This window comes from Coregonus lavaretus (assembly GCF_964263955.1).
Source record: "Coregonus lavaretus genome assembly, chromosome: 21".
Lineage (NCBI taxonomy): Eukaryota > Metazoa > Chordata > Actinopteri > Salmoniformes > Salmonidae > Coregonus > Coregonus lavaretus.
The window spans coordinates 17,878,319-17,892,109 of record NC_140008.1 but is presented as its reverse complement, the minus strand read 5'-3'; the positions used below and the strand labels follow the sequence as shown (position 1 = coordinate 17,892,109).

General features: G+C 44.7%; 1 protein-coding gene across 1 annotated transcript in view; it reads left to right on the top strand.

Moving 5' to 3' along the window:
* The window catches only part of LOC311148935 (transducin-like enhancer protein 4), a gene marked incomplete at its 3' end in the record, with an annotated part of 66,711 nt that overhangs the window by 45,600 nt on the left and 7,320 nt on the right, over positions 1–13,791 (top strand). The window contains exons 8-16 of the mRNA XM_084185970.1: positions 740–756; positions 4,141–4,278; positions 5,437–5,490; positions 10,440–10,610; positions 10,730–10,871; positions 11,212–11,381; positions 12,337–12,425; positions 13,074–13,323; positions 13,413–13,660. Of these exons, the coding sequence (XP_084042096.1) occupies positions 740–756; positions 4,141–4,278; positions 5,437–5,490; positions 10,440–10,610; positions 10,730–10,871; positions 11,212–11,381; positions 12,337–12,425; positions 13,074–13,323; positions 13,413–13,660 (1,279 nt within the window). The remainder of the gene's footprint in view (positions 1–739; positions 757–4,140; positions 4,279–5,436; positions 5,491–10,439; positions 10,611–10,729; positions 10,872–11,211; positions 11,382–12,336; positions 12,426–13,073; positions 13,324–13,412; positions 13,661–13,791) is intronic.

The following is a 13,791-nucleotide window of genomic DNA, read 5'->3' as shown; positions in this document are numbered from 1 at the left end:
CATTAAACATAGAACAACTAACAAATGTCACTCTGTTGCCTGCAAGGCCGTATATTGATGGAGGGTGGCTAGATGTTAAACCTGTAGGACCCTGGTGTAGAAAAAGAATGAGAGAGAGACTGAGCAGACAGATGAGTGCTGAATGAATGAATGGCAAGATGGAAAGCATTGTGTCTCAGAGGAGAGGAGACAGAGACAGAGAGGGCAGCGCTGCAGATTGGAAACATGTACAATACAAAGCTTGTGTTTTTATTGCACTGGGACAGGCCTTTTTCAGGTTGACCTTGGCATGCTGTGGGGCTGTTGTTATTATTATCTATACTGACGTCAATCCCCCTCTACCCCTCCTCCCCTCTACCCCTCACCCCTCCTCCGCTCTACTGCTCACCCCTCCTCCCCTCTACCCCTCTACCCCTCCTCCCCTCTACCCCTCACCCCTCCTCCGCTCTACTGCTCACCCCTCCTCCCCTCCCTCTACCCCTCACCCCTCCTCCCCTCTACCCCTCACCCCTCCTCCCCTCTACCCCTCACCCCTCCTCCCCTCTACCCCTCACCCCTCCTCCCCTCTACCCCTCACCCCTCCTCCGCTCTACTGCTCACCCCTCCTCCCCTCTACCCCTCACCCCTCCTCCCCTCTACCCCTCACCCCTCCTCCCCTCTACCCCTCACCCCTCCTCCGCTCTACTGCTCACCCCTCCTCCGCTCTACTGCTCCTCCCCTGTCTCTGTTCCCTCCACAGAGGCTGCACCCAGCAGGGTAAGTAACCCCAACGTGTGTGTGTGTGTGCGTGCGTGCATGCTCACGTGCGTGTGTGTGCATGCCGCGTGTATGCTTCTGTGTTTGTGTGTGTGTGTGTGTGTGCTTGTGCGTGCATGTCACACGTATACATTCGTGCGTGTGTATGTATGTGTGAGTGAGTGTGTGTTTATGTGAAAAAAAAAGCAGACGCTTTTATCCAAAGCGACTTACAGTCATGTGTGCATACATTTTTACGTATGGGTGGTCCCGGGGAACGAACCCACTACCCTGGCGTTACAAGCGCCATGCTCTACCAATTGAGCTACAGAGGTACTCTAAAAGGGTCTGTTTTGTTGGAGAGTTTCCATTAATAGGACCAGCACTAGAGTTAGTAAAGCAAGTACAACAGTAGAACCGTACAACAGTAGAACCTTACAACAGTAGAACAGTACAACAGTAGAACAGTACAACAGTAGAACCGTGCTGTTGTTCCATAACCAAGGCCCAATAGTAGGGTTACAAAGAGAGGGTATATTACTGGAAACTTTCGGAGTTTGGCAGAATTTCACAGAATTTTGGTATCTTTCAAGGATTTTATATAATGTATCACAAGACATCTAGTGGCCCTTTTGGGTACTTCAGATTATCACAGGTATATGTAATTATCTCTGACCTATATGAAGTAATTAAATAAGATGATGAAAACAAAACAAAAATCTAATGACAAAGCTGTAAAACATTGTCCTAAATTTAAACCATCATCTTAGTGAATACCATTGGTGTTTAATATGAGGGTTTCAGCATGAAGTAACCTTTTTTTTACACACTTATTTATTTCACAATGTCAATATGTATTTGTTGTCGATGTTTTGGCGTTAAACTGGTGGCAGTTGTGAAAAAAGTCAATAGTTGGACGAGTTGCAGAGGTCATTGAAAATAATGCCATTGTTGATTAGATGCATTTTTCATTAATTAGGCTATTTTTCTCTTGAACCATATGATGTATCTACTAGAAACTCATGGACAATGTGGACAATAAAAAATGTATACCATATGAATACATTTTTTAAAAGTTATTCAAATATAAATTACCAAAGTTACGATAAGTTGCCATGGATTTACTGTTAATTACGAAAATTACTGAAGATTCCGGTAACATTGGTTAATGACCGGTAGCTTTGCAACCATGCCCAATAGAACACTGGTCAGTTCTATGTAGACAATATTATGGTGGTATGGGTCTAGTAGTATGGTCATCTCTTACTCTGTGGTTGAATATAACCTTGGTGTGTTGGAACTGAGGGAACAGACAGACCAATAGACTACTAGACAGCTGCCCTCCCTCACACTCACTCTGATAACAACAGAAAGTGGGAGGAGAGGAGAGAATAAATAAATAAAATAGGGAGCATTCTCTATAGTGAAGGGAGTAAGTAAAATGGGAAACTTTTGACTCTTTGTTTTATAAGAAAGGGAAAATGAATGAAGTTTGCAATAGCCTTTTCTTTCTTTCTTTTTATCTTTTAATATGCTCGATTGACGCACATTGAAGCACTGGTGCGTCAGTCTAAGTTACTTTATTTTATTTTATCCCCATCAAAATCGGTCAGTTTAAGCTAGAGGTATCAGTTTTTTTTGCATTGGATGCGTCTCAATCCACCACATCCCCCAGTGTCGCACTTCTGCATCTGTGGTGAAATGTGGCAGAGCTAGAGCGGTGTTTTTCAGACCAAGAGACATCCAGAAAATCGATCTTCTCACGAAAACGTCTGTAGCGTCCGAACAGTTATGACCACTCTATGGAAAGGGGAGACTCTCACGAACACAATGGTGTTCTCTGTTTGGCTCTGCGACCCCCATAAGTATCAGGGGACTTGACTGAAGTCGGTACCGTTGATGTGCCAAATTCTGTTTGTAGTGTCCGAAACGTTTGGGCTACAAAATAATGTGACCCCACTGTTGAAAGGGGAGAGATTCTCATTCTCTCCGTTTTGCTCTACGTCCCCCACAAGTGTCACAGGACTTGTCTGAAGATAACCGATACCGGTTTTAAAAACTGTATGGAAGTATGAAGGTAGTGTTGTGCCTACCCATAAAAAGGGGTTAAATGTGTTTAAAAAAATAAACAGATCTGGATCCGTCACTACAGATCCGGATTCGATCCCGGGCTGTGTCGCAGCAGGCAGCGATCGCGAGACCCATGAGGCGGCGCACAATTGGCCCAGCGTCGTCCGGGTTAGGGGAGGTTTTGGCTGGCTGGTATGTCCTTGTCCCATCGCGCTCTAGCGACTCCTTGTGGCGGCCGGGCGCCTGCAAGCTGACTTCGGTCGCCAGCTGCATGGTGTTTCCTCCATCACATTGGTGCGGCTGGCTTCCGAGTTAAGCGAGCAGTATGTCAAGAAGCAGTGCGGCTTGGCAGGGTTGTGTTTCGGGGGACGCATGGGATTCGACCTTGGTCTCTCCCTAGTCCGTACGGTAGTTGCAGTGATGGGACAAGACTGTAACTACCAATTGGATATCACAAAGATGGGGAGAAAAAGGGAACAAAAAAAAAGAATAAAACAAAGTATTTTTTGACTGTCTTTTTTAGCCATTTATGAATTTGTTATTCAATGCGTTTCTCTGGGCTATAGTAGTAAAGTCCAAATTCAATATTTTATCAAATAATTTATTTATATATTTTTTATATACCTGAAGGGGACCAAAAATTCTAAATCAAACAGCTAAATGATCCATAGTATGACCATCTTAAAACAATTCCATATGTAATCTTATAACCCCCCCTACCAACGGTACTGATCTTAAAGACCAATCTTTAAGAGGTCGGGTTTGTGATAACATCCTCCAAAATATGGACGGAGGAAGGGAGGGAGGAAGGAAGGAGAGATGCATATCAATTGGTATTTGTTAAGTCCTGCCAATATTACATTTTTTTATTTTAAATAGAGAGGAATAAAGAAAAAGAGAGGGAGAGAAGAGAGGGGGGACAGATGGAGGAGAAGACTGGGAGTTTGTTGAGAAAACTGTGGTTCTTTGTGTGTTCTGGTCTCATCCGTCCAACCAGCTTCCTGCCTGTGTCCTCCACAGTTCGCAAGAACAGAACGTTCCGTAGGAGTCAACCGATGAAAGAGAATAGAGTTGGCCCACATAGACCCCAGAAATAATACTCCACTTTGATGTTTTATTCCTCTGTTATGGTGATTACCACCATGCTCTTTCTAGTATAAATAGCCAGAAAATGGGCTTCTTGTAAAATGATCAGTCATATTTGAGTCATATTAACTTTTCTGTGTCAGGGAGGAAGTTAATTCACTTTTTATATGTTGTTTGATTGCATTTTCTGTATGACTTACCTGCTGTGTGTCGGCTCTCTTTTATGCGTGTGTTTGTGTGTGTGTGCAGAGTAAGTCTGTGTCGTCGACAGACAGCCAGCCAGTGGAGGAGCGCCAGGGCCCGTCGGGAGGGTACTCCTCCTCTCAGGGAGGGGGCGACACCAAGAGGAGGCGCTGTGATGACAAGGAGCCCCTCCCACCTCACTACGTACGTACCCCATTCAATTAAACCCGCACTGAAGTATTAATGCTGTATCAGTCCCAAGTCTCTGACATCACAGGTCAACCAGGGGTCACAGACATTATGCTAGCTTGGAAGTGTAAGACATGCAATGACGATGGCCAAAATAGATTACCCTAGTGAACATGATCTCTCTCTGTGGAGTGAGTATTCTGATTGACATAGCTCCTCTATGAGAACTGCCTCAAACATCACATCAATGTAGCCTCTCGTGAAGGGAGGACAGGGAGCTCTGTTGATCATCAGCCTCTCTGTACTACATTATGTAATGGTTGTTTTTCTCCTAGCTCCGATCTGTCTATGTCCAGGATGTTTTTCTCCTAGCTCCGATCTGTCTATGTCCAGGATGTTTTTCTCCTAGCTCCGATCTGTCTATGTCCAGGATGTTTTTCTCCTAGCTCCGATCTGTCTATGTCCAGGATGTTTTTCTCCTAGCTCCGATCTGTCTATGTCCAGGATGTTTTTCTCCTAGTTCCGATCTGTCTATGTCCAGGATGTTTTTCTCCTAGCTCCGGTCTGTCTATGTCCAGGATGTTTTTCTCCTAGCTCCGATCTGTCTATGTCCAGGATGTTTTTCTCCTAGCTCCGGTCTGTCTATGTCCAGGACGTTTTTCTCCTAGCTCCGATCTGTCTATGTCCAGGATGTTTTTCTCCTAGCTCCGGTCTGTCTATGTCCAGGACGTTTTTCTCCTAGCTCCGATCTGTCTATGTCCAGGAATAGTCTCCTCTCCTCTCCACCATGGCCCTGATCTGGCTCAATATAATTAAGGGGTGATGCCACTCCACCGTGATGTCAATGGAAATATCAGGCCATAATCACATCAACGCACTGTTGCCATGGTGACTAAGTGCCATCCATGTCACCACAATTCCCAGAGAGAGAGGGGGAGAAAAAGAGAGGGAGGGAGCGAGAGGAATAAAGTAGTGATATGGCCAAACAGACAGAGGGAGAGAGGGAGGGGTGGGCATATCTGTGTATGGGTGCAAGCCTGGGTGTGTGTAGTGTGTGTGCATGTGTGTGTTAGTCTGTGCGTACGCCTGACAGAGGGAAGGAGTGAAGGGTGGGCAATGATGTTTATGTGAGAGAGAGTGTGTGCCTGACCTTCTCTCCTCTGTGTCTCATAGGACAGTGATGGGGACAAGAGTGAGGATAACCTGGTGGTGGATGTCTCTAACGAGGTAAGAATAACCAAGTCGCACGTAGGCACAGATCTAGAATCAGCTTATCCTCTCCCAATTCTAACCAAACCCGTCAGAGGGAAAAGGCTAAACTGCCTTAGATCAGCACCTACTACATGCAACGTCATCCAACCCCATGTAACTGCTGGAGCAAAACAAACAATGAGTCATAGTAGGGATGTAACAATTCACCGATACGCATGGGTCCCCGATTAAAATGTTTAAGATACAAGTGCATCATCGGTCCGCAGAACCCAAACTGATCCAAATGTAGCATGCATCGGTCAGAAAATCGATTCAAACATTACGAATTGCCAGTTCACTCAAATGATTTGCTCATATTACGTTCTTTGTCAAAATTGCCTTTATTAATATATACGCTCCAAATTCATATGATCCTACGTTTTTTGATACTCTGAACACCATATTGTTAGAATTACAGTACCAGTCAAAAGTTTGGACACACCTACTCATTCAAGGGTTTTTCTTTATTTTTACTATTTTCTACATTGTAGAATAATAGTGAAGACATCAACACTATGAAATAACACATCATGTAGTAACCAAAAAAGTGTTAAACAAATCAAAATATATTTTATATTTGAGATTCTTCAAATAGCCACCCTTTGCCTTGATGACAGCTTTGCACACTCATGGCAATCTCTCAACCAGCTTCACCTGGAATGCTTTTCCAACAGTCTTGAAGGAGTTCCCACATATGCTTAGCACTTGTTAGCTGCTTTTCCTTCACTCTGCTGTCCGACTCATCCCAAACCATCTCAATTGGGTTGAGGTCGGGGAATTGTGGAGGCCAGGTCATCTGATGCAGCACTCCATCACTCTCCTTCTTGGTCAAATAGTCCTTACACAGCCTGGAGGTGTGTTGGGTCATTGTCCTGTTGAAAAACAAATGATAGTCCCACTAAACCCAAACCAGATGGGATGGCGTATCGCTGCAGAATGCTGTGGTTGCCATGCTGGTTAAGTGTGCCTTGAATTCTAAAAAAAATCACAGACAGTGTCACCAGCAAAGCACCCCCACACCATAACACCTCCTCCTCCATGCTTTACGGTGGGAACTACACATGCGGAGATCATCCATTCACCCACACCACATCTCACAAAGACACAGCGGTTGGAACCAGAAATCTCAAATTTGGACTCCAGACCAAAAGACACATTTCCACCGATCTAATGTTCATTGCTCGTGTTTCTTGGCCCAAGCAGGTCTCTTCTTCTTTTGGTGTCCTTTAGTAGTGGTTTCTTTGCAGCAATTCGACCATGAAGGCCTGATTCACACAATCCCCTCTGAACAGTTGATGTTGAGATGTGTCTGTGACTTGAACTCTGTGAAGCATTTATTTGAGCTGCAATTTCTGAGGCTGGTAAATCTAATGAACTTATCCTCTGCAGCAGTGGTAACTCTCTGGGTCTTCCATTCCTGTGGCGGTCCTCATGAGAGCCAGTTTCATCATAGCGCTTGATGTTTTTTGCGACTGCACTTGAAGAAACGTTCAAATTTCTTGAAATTTTCCGTATTGACTGACTGAATCAAAGATGATCCCGCTTCTATAAAGAACTGTACACCTCTGATTGTAAATCCACACCATGTCAGACTAAGTCCTTTCTAACATAATTAAGAACTCCTCTTCTCTCAACAGAGGAAGCCACCTCGCTGGGACCCCAAATCTCTCTCAATGAACTCAAAAGGGCATTGGATAGAATAAATAAAGGCAAATCGCCTGTATGGGTTGGTATTCCCCCTGAGGTCTATTTAACATTTAGAAATCAATTAGGTCCACTATTGCTCGAAATGATTAACACAGCTGTTCACAAAGGTTCATTTGTGAGAGATGTGAATACACCACTAATTTCACTTTTATAAAAGAAAGGTAATGATGCCACCCAGTGTTCTCACTATCGTTCCCTATCTTGATAAACACAGATATCAAACCGTTTTCCAAAATGTTGTCGTCATGTGACTTACTTACCCAAATTGGTCCACATGGACCAAAGTGGGTTTGTTAAAAAAATGTTTATCCTCGGATAACCTCTGTCGACTATTACATATCTTAAATGCTTTATCAGAAACAACAGCTCCTTGGGCTGTTTTATCTCCTGATGCAGACATAGCTTTTGATAAACTAGAACGGTCATATCTCTGGTCTATCTTGGAACATATGGGAATTGGCTCCAATTTCATTAATATGATTAAAATACTAAATATGCCAATTCCTCAGCCATAATTATAACAGGCAATATCTGCTCTGATCCATTCAGAATCACTTTAAGCAGCAGACAAGGCGATCTGATTTCTCCTTTGCTATTTGTATTATCCATGGAACCCTTGGCCCAGGCAATTCGTCAATCGAAGTAAATAACACCAATTTCCCTGATCACTTCATCTCATTATACGTGGACGATAATTTACTATATCTAGACAATATATCTCAATCGCTCCCAAATGCATTGAAGATCATAGATAAATTCAGCTTCATCGCTATTAAATTAGTCTAACCAAATCAGACCTACTGCCTCTCAAGACCCCGATGGAGGACTTCATCTCTACTTATGGAATCCAAATCGTTTCCCATTTAAAATATTTGGGTGTAATATATTTCCTTCCTTAGAGAAAACCATTGCTAGAAACTTTAACAGAATGTTCAAATCAATTAAATTCGACCTCAGTAGATGGACTAACATCCTTAGTGCGATTAAAATCCATAGTGCGATTAAAAAATATATAAGGCAACGTAAGCGATCCCGGATAAAATGAAGAGGGAAAGAAGTAGGAGGCACTAGCATTTTGCCCCATCCTAAATATGTTTAGAAATGATTCTTCCGCCCCCTGACTGAGTATAGAGAGAAATATGGATTCAGTTACTATTAGAAGTTATAACATTAGAATTATCCACAGCCAGAATCAATGGTGTTAGTCAAGCAACAATTGAGGCCTGGACAAATACACTTGACTCTGTAAAGAATCATCTCTGTTAAAGCCCAACACATTCAAATAAACTATATATATATTGGTTGGGGAGTGGTGGAAGACATGGTTGTTCTTTGGAGGCATGTTGGATGGGTGGGGTTGGGGGACTGGGATGGGATGGGAGGTTGGGGGACTGGGATGGGAGGTTGGGGGACTGGGATGGGAGGGGTTGGGGGACTGGGATGGGAGGTTGGGGGTGGAGACTCACTTTTGTTTTTATTTTCCTTTGCATACTGGGTTTATTTTTACTTTTTGATTCTGTAATATGATCAAAATGATCAATACTTTATATTTATGTACCTATTTTTTGATGGCAGCCAACAGGAAAATGCGAACGGAGTATGAGATTGTATGAGTTTGTGTAGTGTACCTCTAGCCCTCCCCAAAGGAAAAAATTACAAAGTAAACAAACATTTTGTCACATAAAAAATTATCTATCTTCTGAAAATACCTCATATTTTTTGTGACAACTAATGCGTCCTCTCTCCTTCAGTGTAAGTGAAAGTGTTGAGTCATTGATCAACAAGTAATTTTGCATACCGAATAACCCCAGGCAATATTAGTAGCCTAGTCAAATTGCGCACTGTGCCCAGCTTCGCGCACTGACCAACGCGAGGTAGGCTGCCTGTTGCTGATCTTGCACATCTGCGCAGCACCTTCAGCGTTCAGATACTAAAATGGCTTGGGTGATATTAGGATTTATTAGTTGAGTTACAACCTATGTAATTTGCAAGGTTATTGTTATCTATGCACTGTTGAAAATGGTTTTTTACCGGAATAAAAACGCGCTCTCGTATACACAACTCTCATCTGGTTATAGCCTAACTGCTGAACGGGGCTTACAATATAATTGATTGTTCAGGTTCACCATCAGCGATAGTGTTGGTAGTTTTGCTTTAAACAATCAGTGTATATGGTCATTTTTAAATGTACAGGGTAAAATTGATAATTTCATAACGAGGACACCAATCACTTTAGATTATGGTGAGTTAGCTGCTGTTCGTGTCTCCTGAGTGGCGCAGTGGTCTAAGGCAACTGTGCCACTAGAGATCCTGGTTCGAATCCAGGCTCTGTCGCAGCCTGCTGCGACCGGGAGACTCATGGGCGGCGCACAATTGGCCCAGCGTCGTCCAGGGTAGGGGAGGGAATGGCCGGCAGGGATGTAGCTCAGTTGATAGAGCATGGCATTTGCAACGCCAGGGTTGTGGGTTCGATTCCCACGGGGGGCCAGTATAAAAAAAAATTCTAAATGTATTCACTAACTGTAAGTCGCTCTGGATAAGAGCGTCTGCTAAAAATGACTAAATGTAAATGTTCGCTCCATTCCTAGTGAGTAAAGTTTCTCCCTGTTGAACACAGCTCTGGAACAGACACATATATGCTTAAGCAGGCACACACACACACACACACACTTACACACACAGACACCCCTCCTCTCATCAGATAGCAGCAGGGTGCTTCCTTTATTTATGCCCTCAGAATGTTTAAATTCTTTAAATACTTCATGCAGTGTACCAAAATATGTTTTATCCAAGCTTTCTGCATTTGGTACTACGCAGCACAATGCACAAAAGCGGGAAAGTCTCTTGTGTGATTTTTGCATACAGAACAATTTGAGAATTTGACAAATGTTCTTAATGGGTGTGTGAGAGGGAGTGTCTCTGGTGATTGTTCTAGTACAGTCTGTGGATGTGTGTTCTGCACTGCTCAAACACAGCTACAGGAGAAGTGCTGACTGCAGCACACTGGGAGCAGATGGGAATGGTTTTATTGAGGTGGCTGTGGCAGGGAGGTACCGTACAGGCCTCATACACACTTGTGCTTCAATCCATACAGACACTATAGTAATCTATAATGTCTATAATCTTACAGCTTTAGAAATTTTTTACAGCTAATGTGAAGCTGCGGTCTTCAGTGGTTTTGGGGTGACCTGGAGTCCCTTATCTGTCTATGTCAACAGGAGCCCACGTCCCCTGCAGGCAGCCCCCCTCACTCCCCTCATGGGAACGGTCTGGACCGGGCCCCCACCCTGAGGAAGGAGTTACCAGGGTCCCCCAGGAGTCCCGGGGTGGTCCCGTCCTCCCCCCTACCACGCAGCCCCACACCGGGCAAGGCCAAGGACCCAGCACAGGTATTATACATTCATTGTCAAGCATTATCATGGTGCCCAACATCAACAAATTAAAGTACTCATCACTTACTTATCTGTATGACGGTGTATCATGACTGTATCTCTTTACCTCTCTTTAGATGGAGAAGTCTGGGTCTTCGTTGTCTAAGTCGAGCACCCCGTCCCCGTCTCACCATGAGGCTCTTACCCCCGGCCCCGCCGGCCCCAGTACGTCCTGCCTCCGCCTGGTCAGCAGGTCTGCCTCCTCCACTGACCCCCTGGGTGAGTCAGACACACCTGTCTGTCTGTCATACCCTCTGTCTGTGCCCCTGTTATTATAGCACTGCTATAACATCCTATTACCCTACTGTGATCATATAGCCATGTAATACCATAATTATACTTTTATTCTGCTCATAATACCATTATAACTCACCCCTACTGTGATAATGTGCTCCTGTGGTACAGTCTATGAGCCACAGTCTGCCTAAAGCAATAAAGACATGTTATAGTATAAGAAATCATCAACACAACTCTCCGTAGACCCCACCTCTCCGACCTCTCTGGTCCTCAGTGACGTAAAATGTTCTCACCCACCCTCTCTTCACCCCCCTCCCGCCAGCTCTCCGCAGTCCTCTGTCTGTGCCCCCCAGTTTGTACCCGGCTCAATTTGGGGTGGTGTCACACGCAGGCCTCAATGGGGAGCTAGCCAGTCCTGGGGGCTTCGGGGGCACCCTAACCCTCTCGCCCCAGATCAGCGCCGTCGCCAGCGCCTACACCCGCAGCCCCTTGGTGAGTTATTTACCGCGCCTCACTGGTCTCTCTGTTTAAAACAGGTGTCCACAACTCCAGACCTCAAAGTCAGCATTGTCTATAGTCTTCGTCTTTTCCTGGCACTTAATTGATCAATTATGTACCTAATTGACCAGTTAGTGCACCCACCTGGTTGCCCAGGTCTGAATCAATTACTAATTATAAGGAAAGAAAGTAAGTCTGTAAACACTGTGGCCCTGAAGGATGGAAGATATGCATCACTGGTTTAAAACAAAACCTTCTGTTTTGACAATGTTTCTGTAGTAGTAACTGGTTTGAAAGCTTGTGTTGGATGAATTGTCAAGATTTCACACAATTTGATGAGATTAGGATTTACTGAGAATAACACAGGATGATTATTTTAGTAATCAAATCAAATCAAATCAAATTTTATTGGCCACATGCGCCGAATACAACAGGTGCAGACATTACAGTGAAATGCTTACTTACAGCCCTTAACCAACAGTGCATTATTTTTTTTATAAAAAAGTAAAAGAAAACAACAACAAAAAAGTGTTGAGAAAAAAAGAGCAGAAGTAAAATAAAATAACAGTAGGGAGGCTATATATACAGGGGGGTACCGGTGCAGAGTCAATGTGTGGGGGCACCGGCTAGTTGAGGTAGTTGAAGTAATATGTACATGTGGGTAGAGTTAAAGTGACTATGCATAAATAATTAACAGAGTAGCAGCAGCGTAAAAAGATGGGGTGGAGGGTGGGGGTGGGGGGGGCAGTGCAAATAGTCTGGGTAGCCATGATTAGCTGTTCAGGAGTCTTATGGCTTGGGGGTAGAAGCTGTTGAGAAGTCTTTTGGACCTAGACTTGGCACTCCGGTACCGCTTGCCGTGCGGTAGCAGAGAGAACAGTCTATGACTAGGGTGGCTGGAGTCTTTGACAATTTTGAGGGCCTCCTAATGTCTTGGTCCTACTCCTAGGCTCTCCAGGTGGCGTATGAGCCTCGGTCCCACCTCAGGGCCCCAGGGCTGTCCTCCTCACTGCCTGGTGGATCCTCCGGGGGAAAACCGTACGTCACTCCTCTCCTCCATCCACATCCATCCAAACATAAATAACCGTTGTTGTTGTTTTAGATGGAGCAAAGCAGCAAGCTCTCCCAATTTCGATCTAAAATTACACAACAACCTTGGCGTCGCTATGCTATTGATCGTAGGACCGGGACGATACCATTATCACAATATTTTATTTTCATGTCAAAAATAAAAATGTATGTAAAATATTGTGTGTTATAGCTTGGAAAATAAATAAATGTGACTCTGGATGACAACATAATTATGTTTGTTTCCAACATTAAGGCTGTTTTCCTAAAGAAGTTAAATCCGCTTTGTGTTTTGTTTTCTTGCCACGATAATAACGAGTATCGCTATACTGGTATCGTCCTGGCCCTAACTGATCGGCCATTGGAAATAGCACTCTTACTCTGGCCCCTGTAATACAATCTTCCCTTTTGCATTCTACCAATGACTATTGTGTAAAAAACAATTGCCAAGGTTTGGGTGAATATTTCTCAATTGCTATTGCCATTGCGGTGTTGACAGTCTTCAATGCTTTTGCATTACTGTTTGTAATAATATACAGATTTCGATTTCAGTGGTTGGCACTCATTCGATTCTCTCCTACTTCCCTCCCTCTTTTTTTCCCTCCTCTCTCTCTCCAGTGCCTACTCTTTCCATGTAAGTGCGGATGGACAGATGCAGCCGGTGCCTTTCCCTCCGGACGCCCTGCTGGGCCCGGGCATCCCGCGGCACGCCCGTCAGATCCACACTCTGAACCATGGAGAGGTGGTGTGTGCCGTTACCATCAGCACCTCCACACGCCACGTCTACACCGGCGGGAAGGGCTGTGTCAAGGTGTGGGACATCAGCCAGCCTGGAAGCAAAAGTGCCATGGCCCAGCTCGACTGTCTGGTGAGTGGACACAAACTTTAAAAGGCTTAACCAATCATATTGCTTGTTTTAGCTGTTCAATACATATGTTCTCTCTTTCCACCAATCAGAACAGGGATAACTACATCCGCTCATGTAAGATTCTCCCTGATGGGCGGACACTCATCGTTGGAGGCGAGGCCAGCACACTGTCAATCTGGGACTTGGCCACACCCACTCCCCGAATCAAGGCGGAGTTGACGTCTTCTGCCCCGGCCTGCTACGCTCTGGCCATCTCCCCCGACAACAAGGTCTGCTTCTCCTGCTGCAGCGACGGAAACATCGTAGTCTGGGACTTGCACAACCAGACCCTGGTTAGGTAAGGAGAGGAGAGGAGGAGGAGAGGGGGATAACGAGGAAGATGAGGAGAGTGGGGAGAGGAGTAGGTTAGGAGGGGTAGAGGGGGGAAATATTGTGGTAATGGACCTTCACAACCAGACCCTGGTCAGG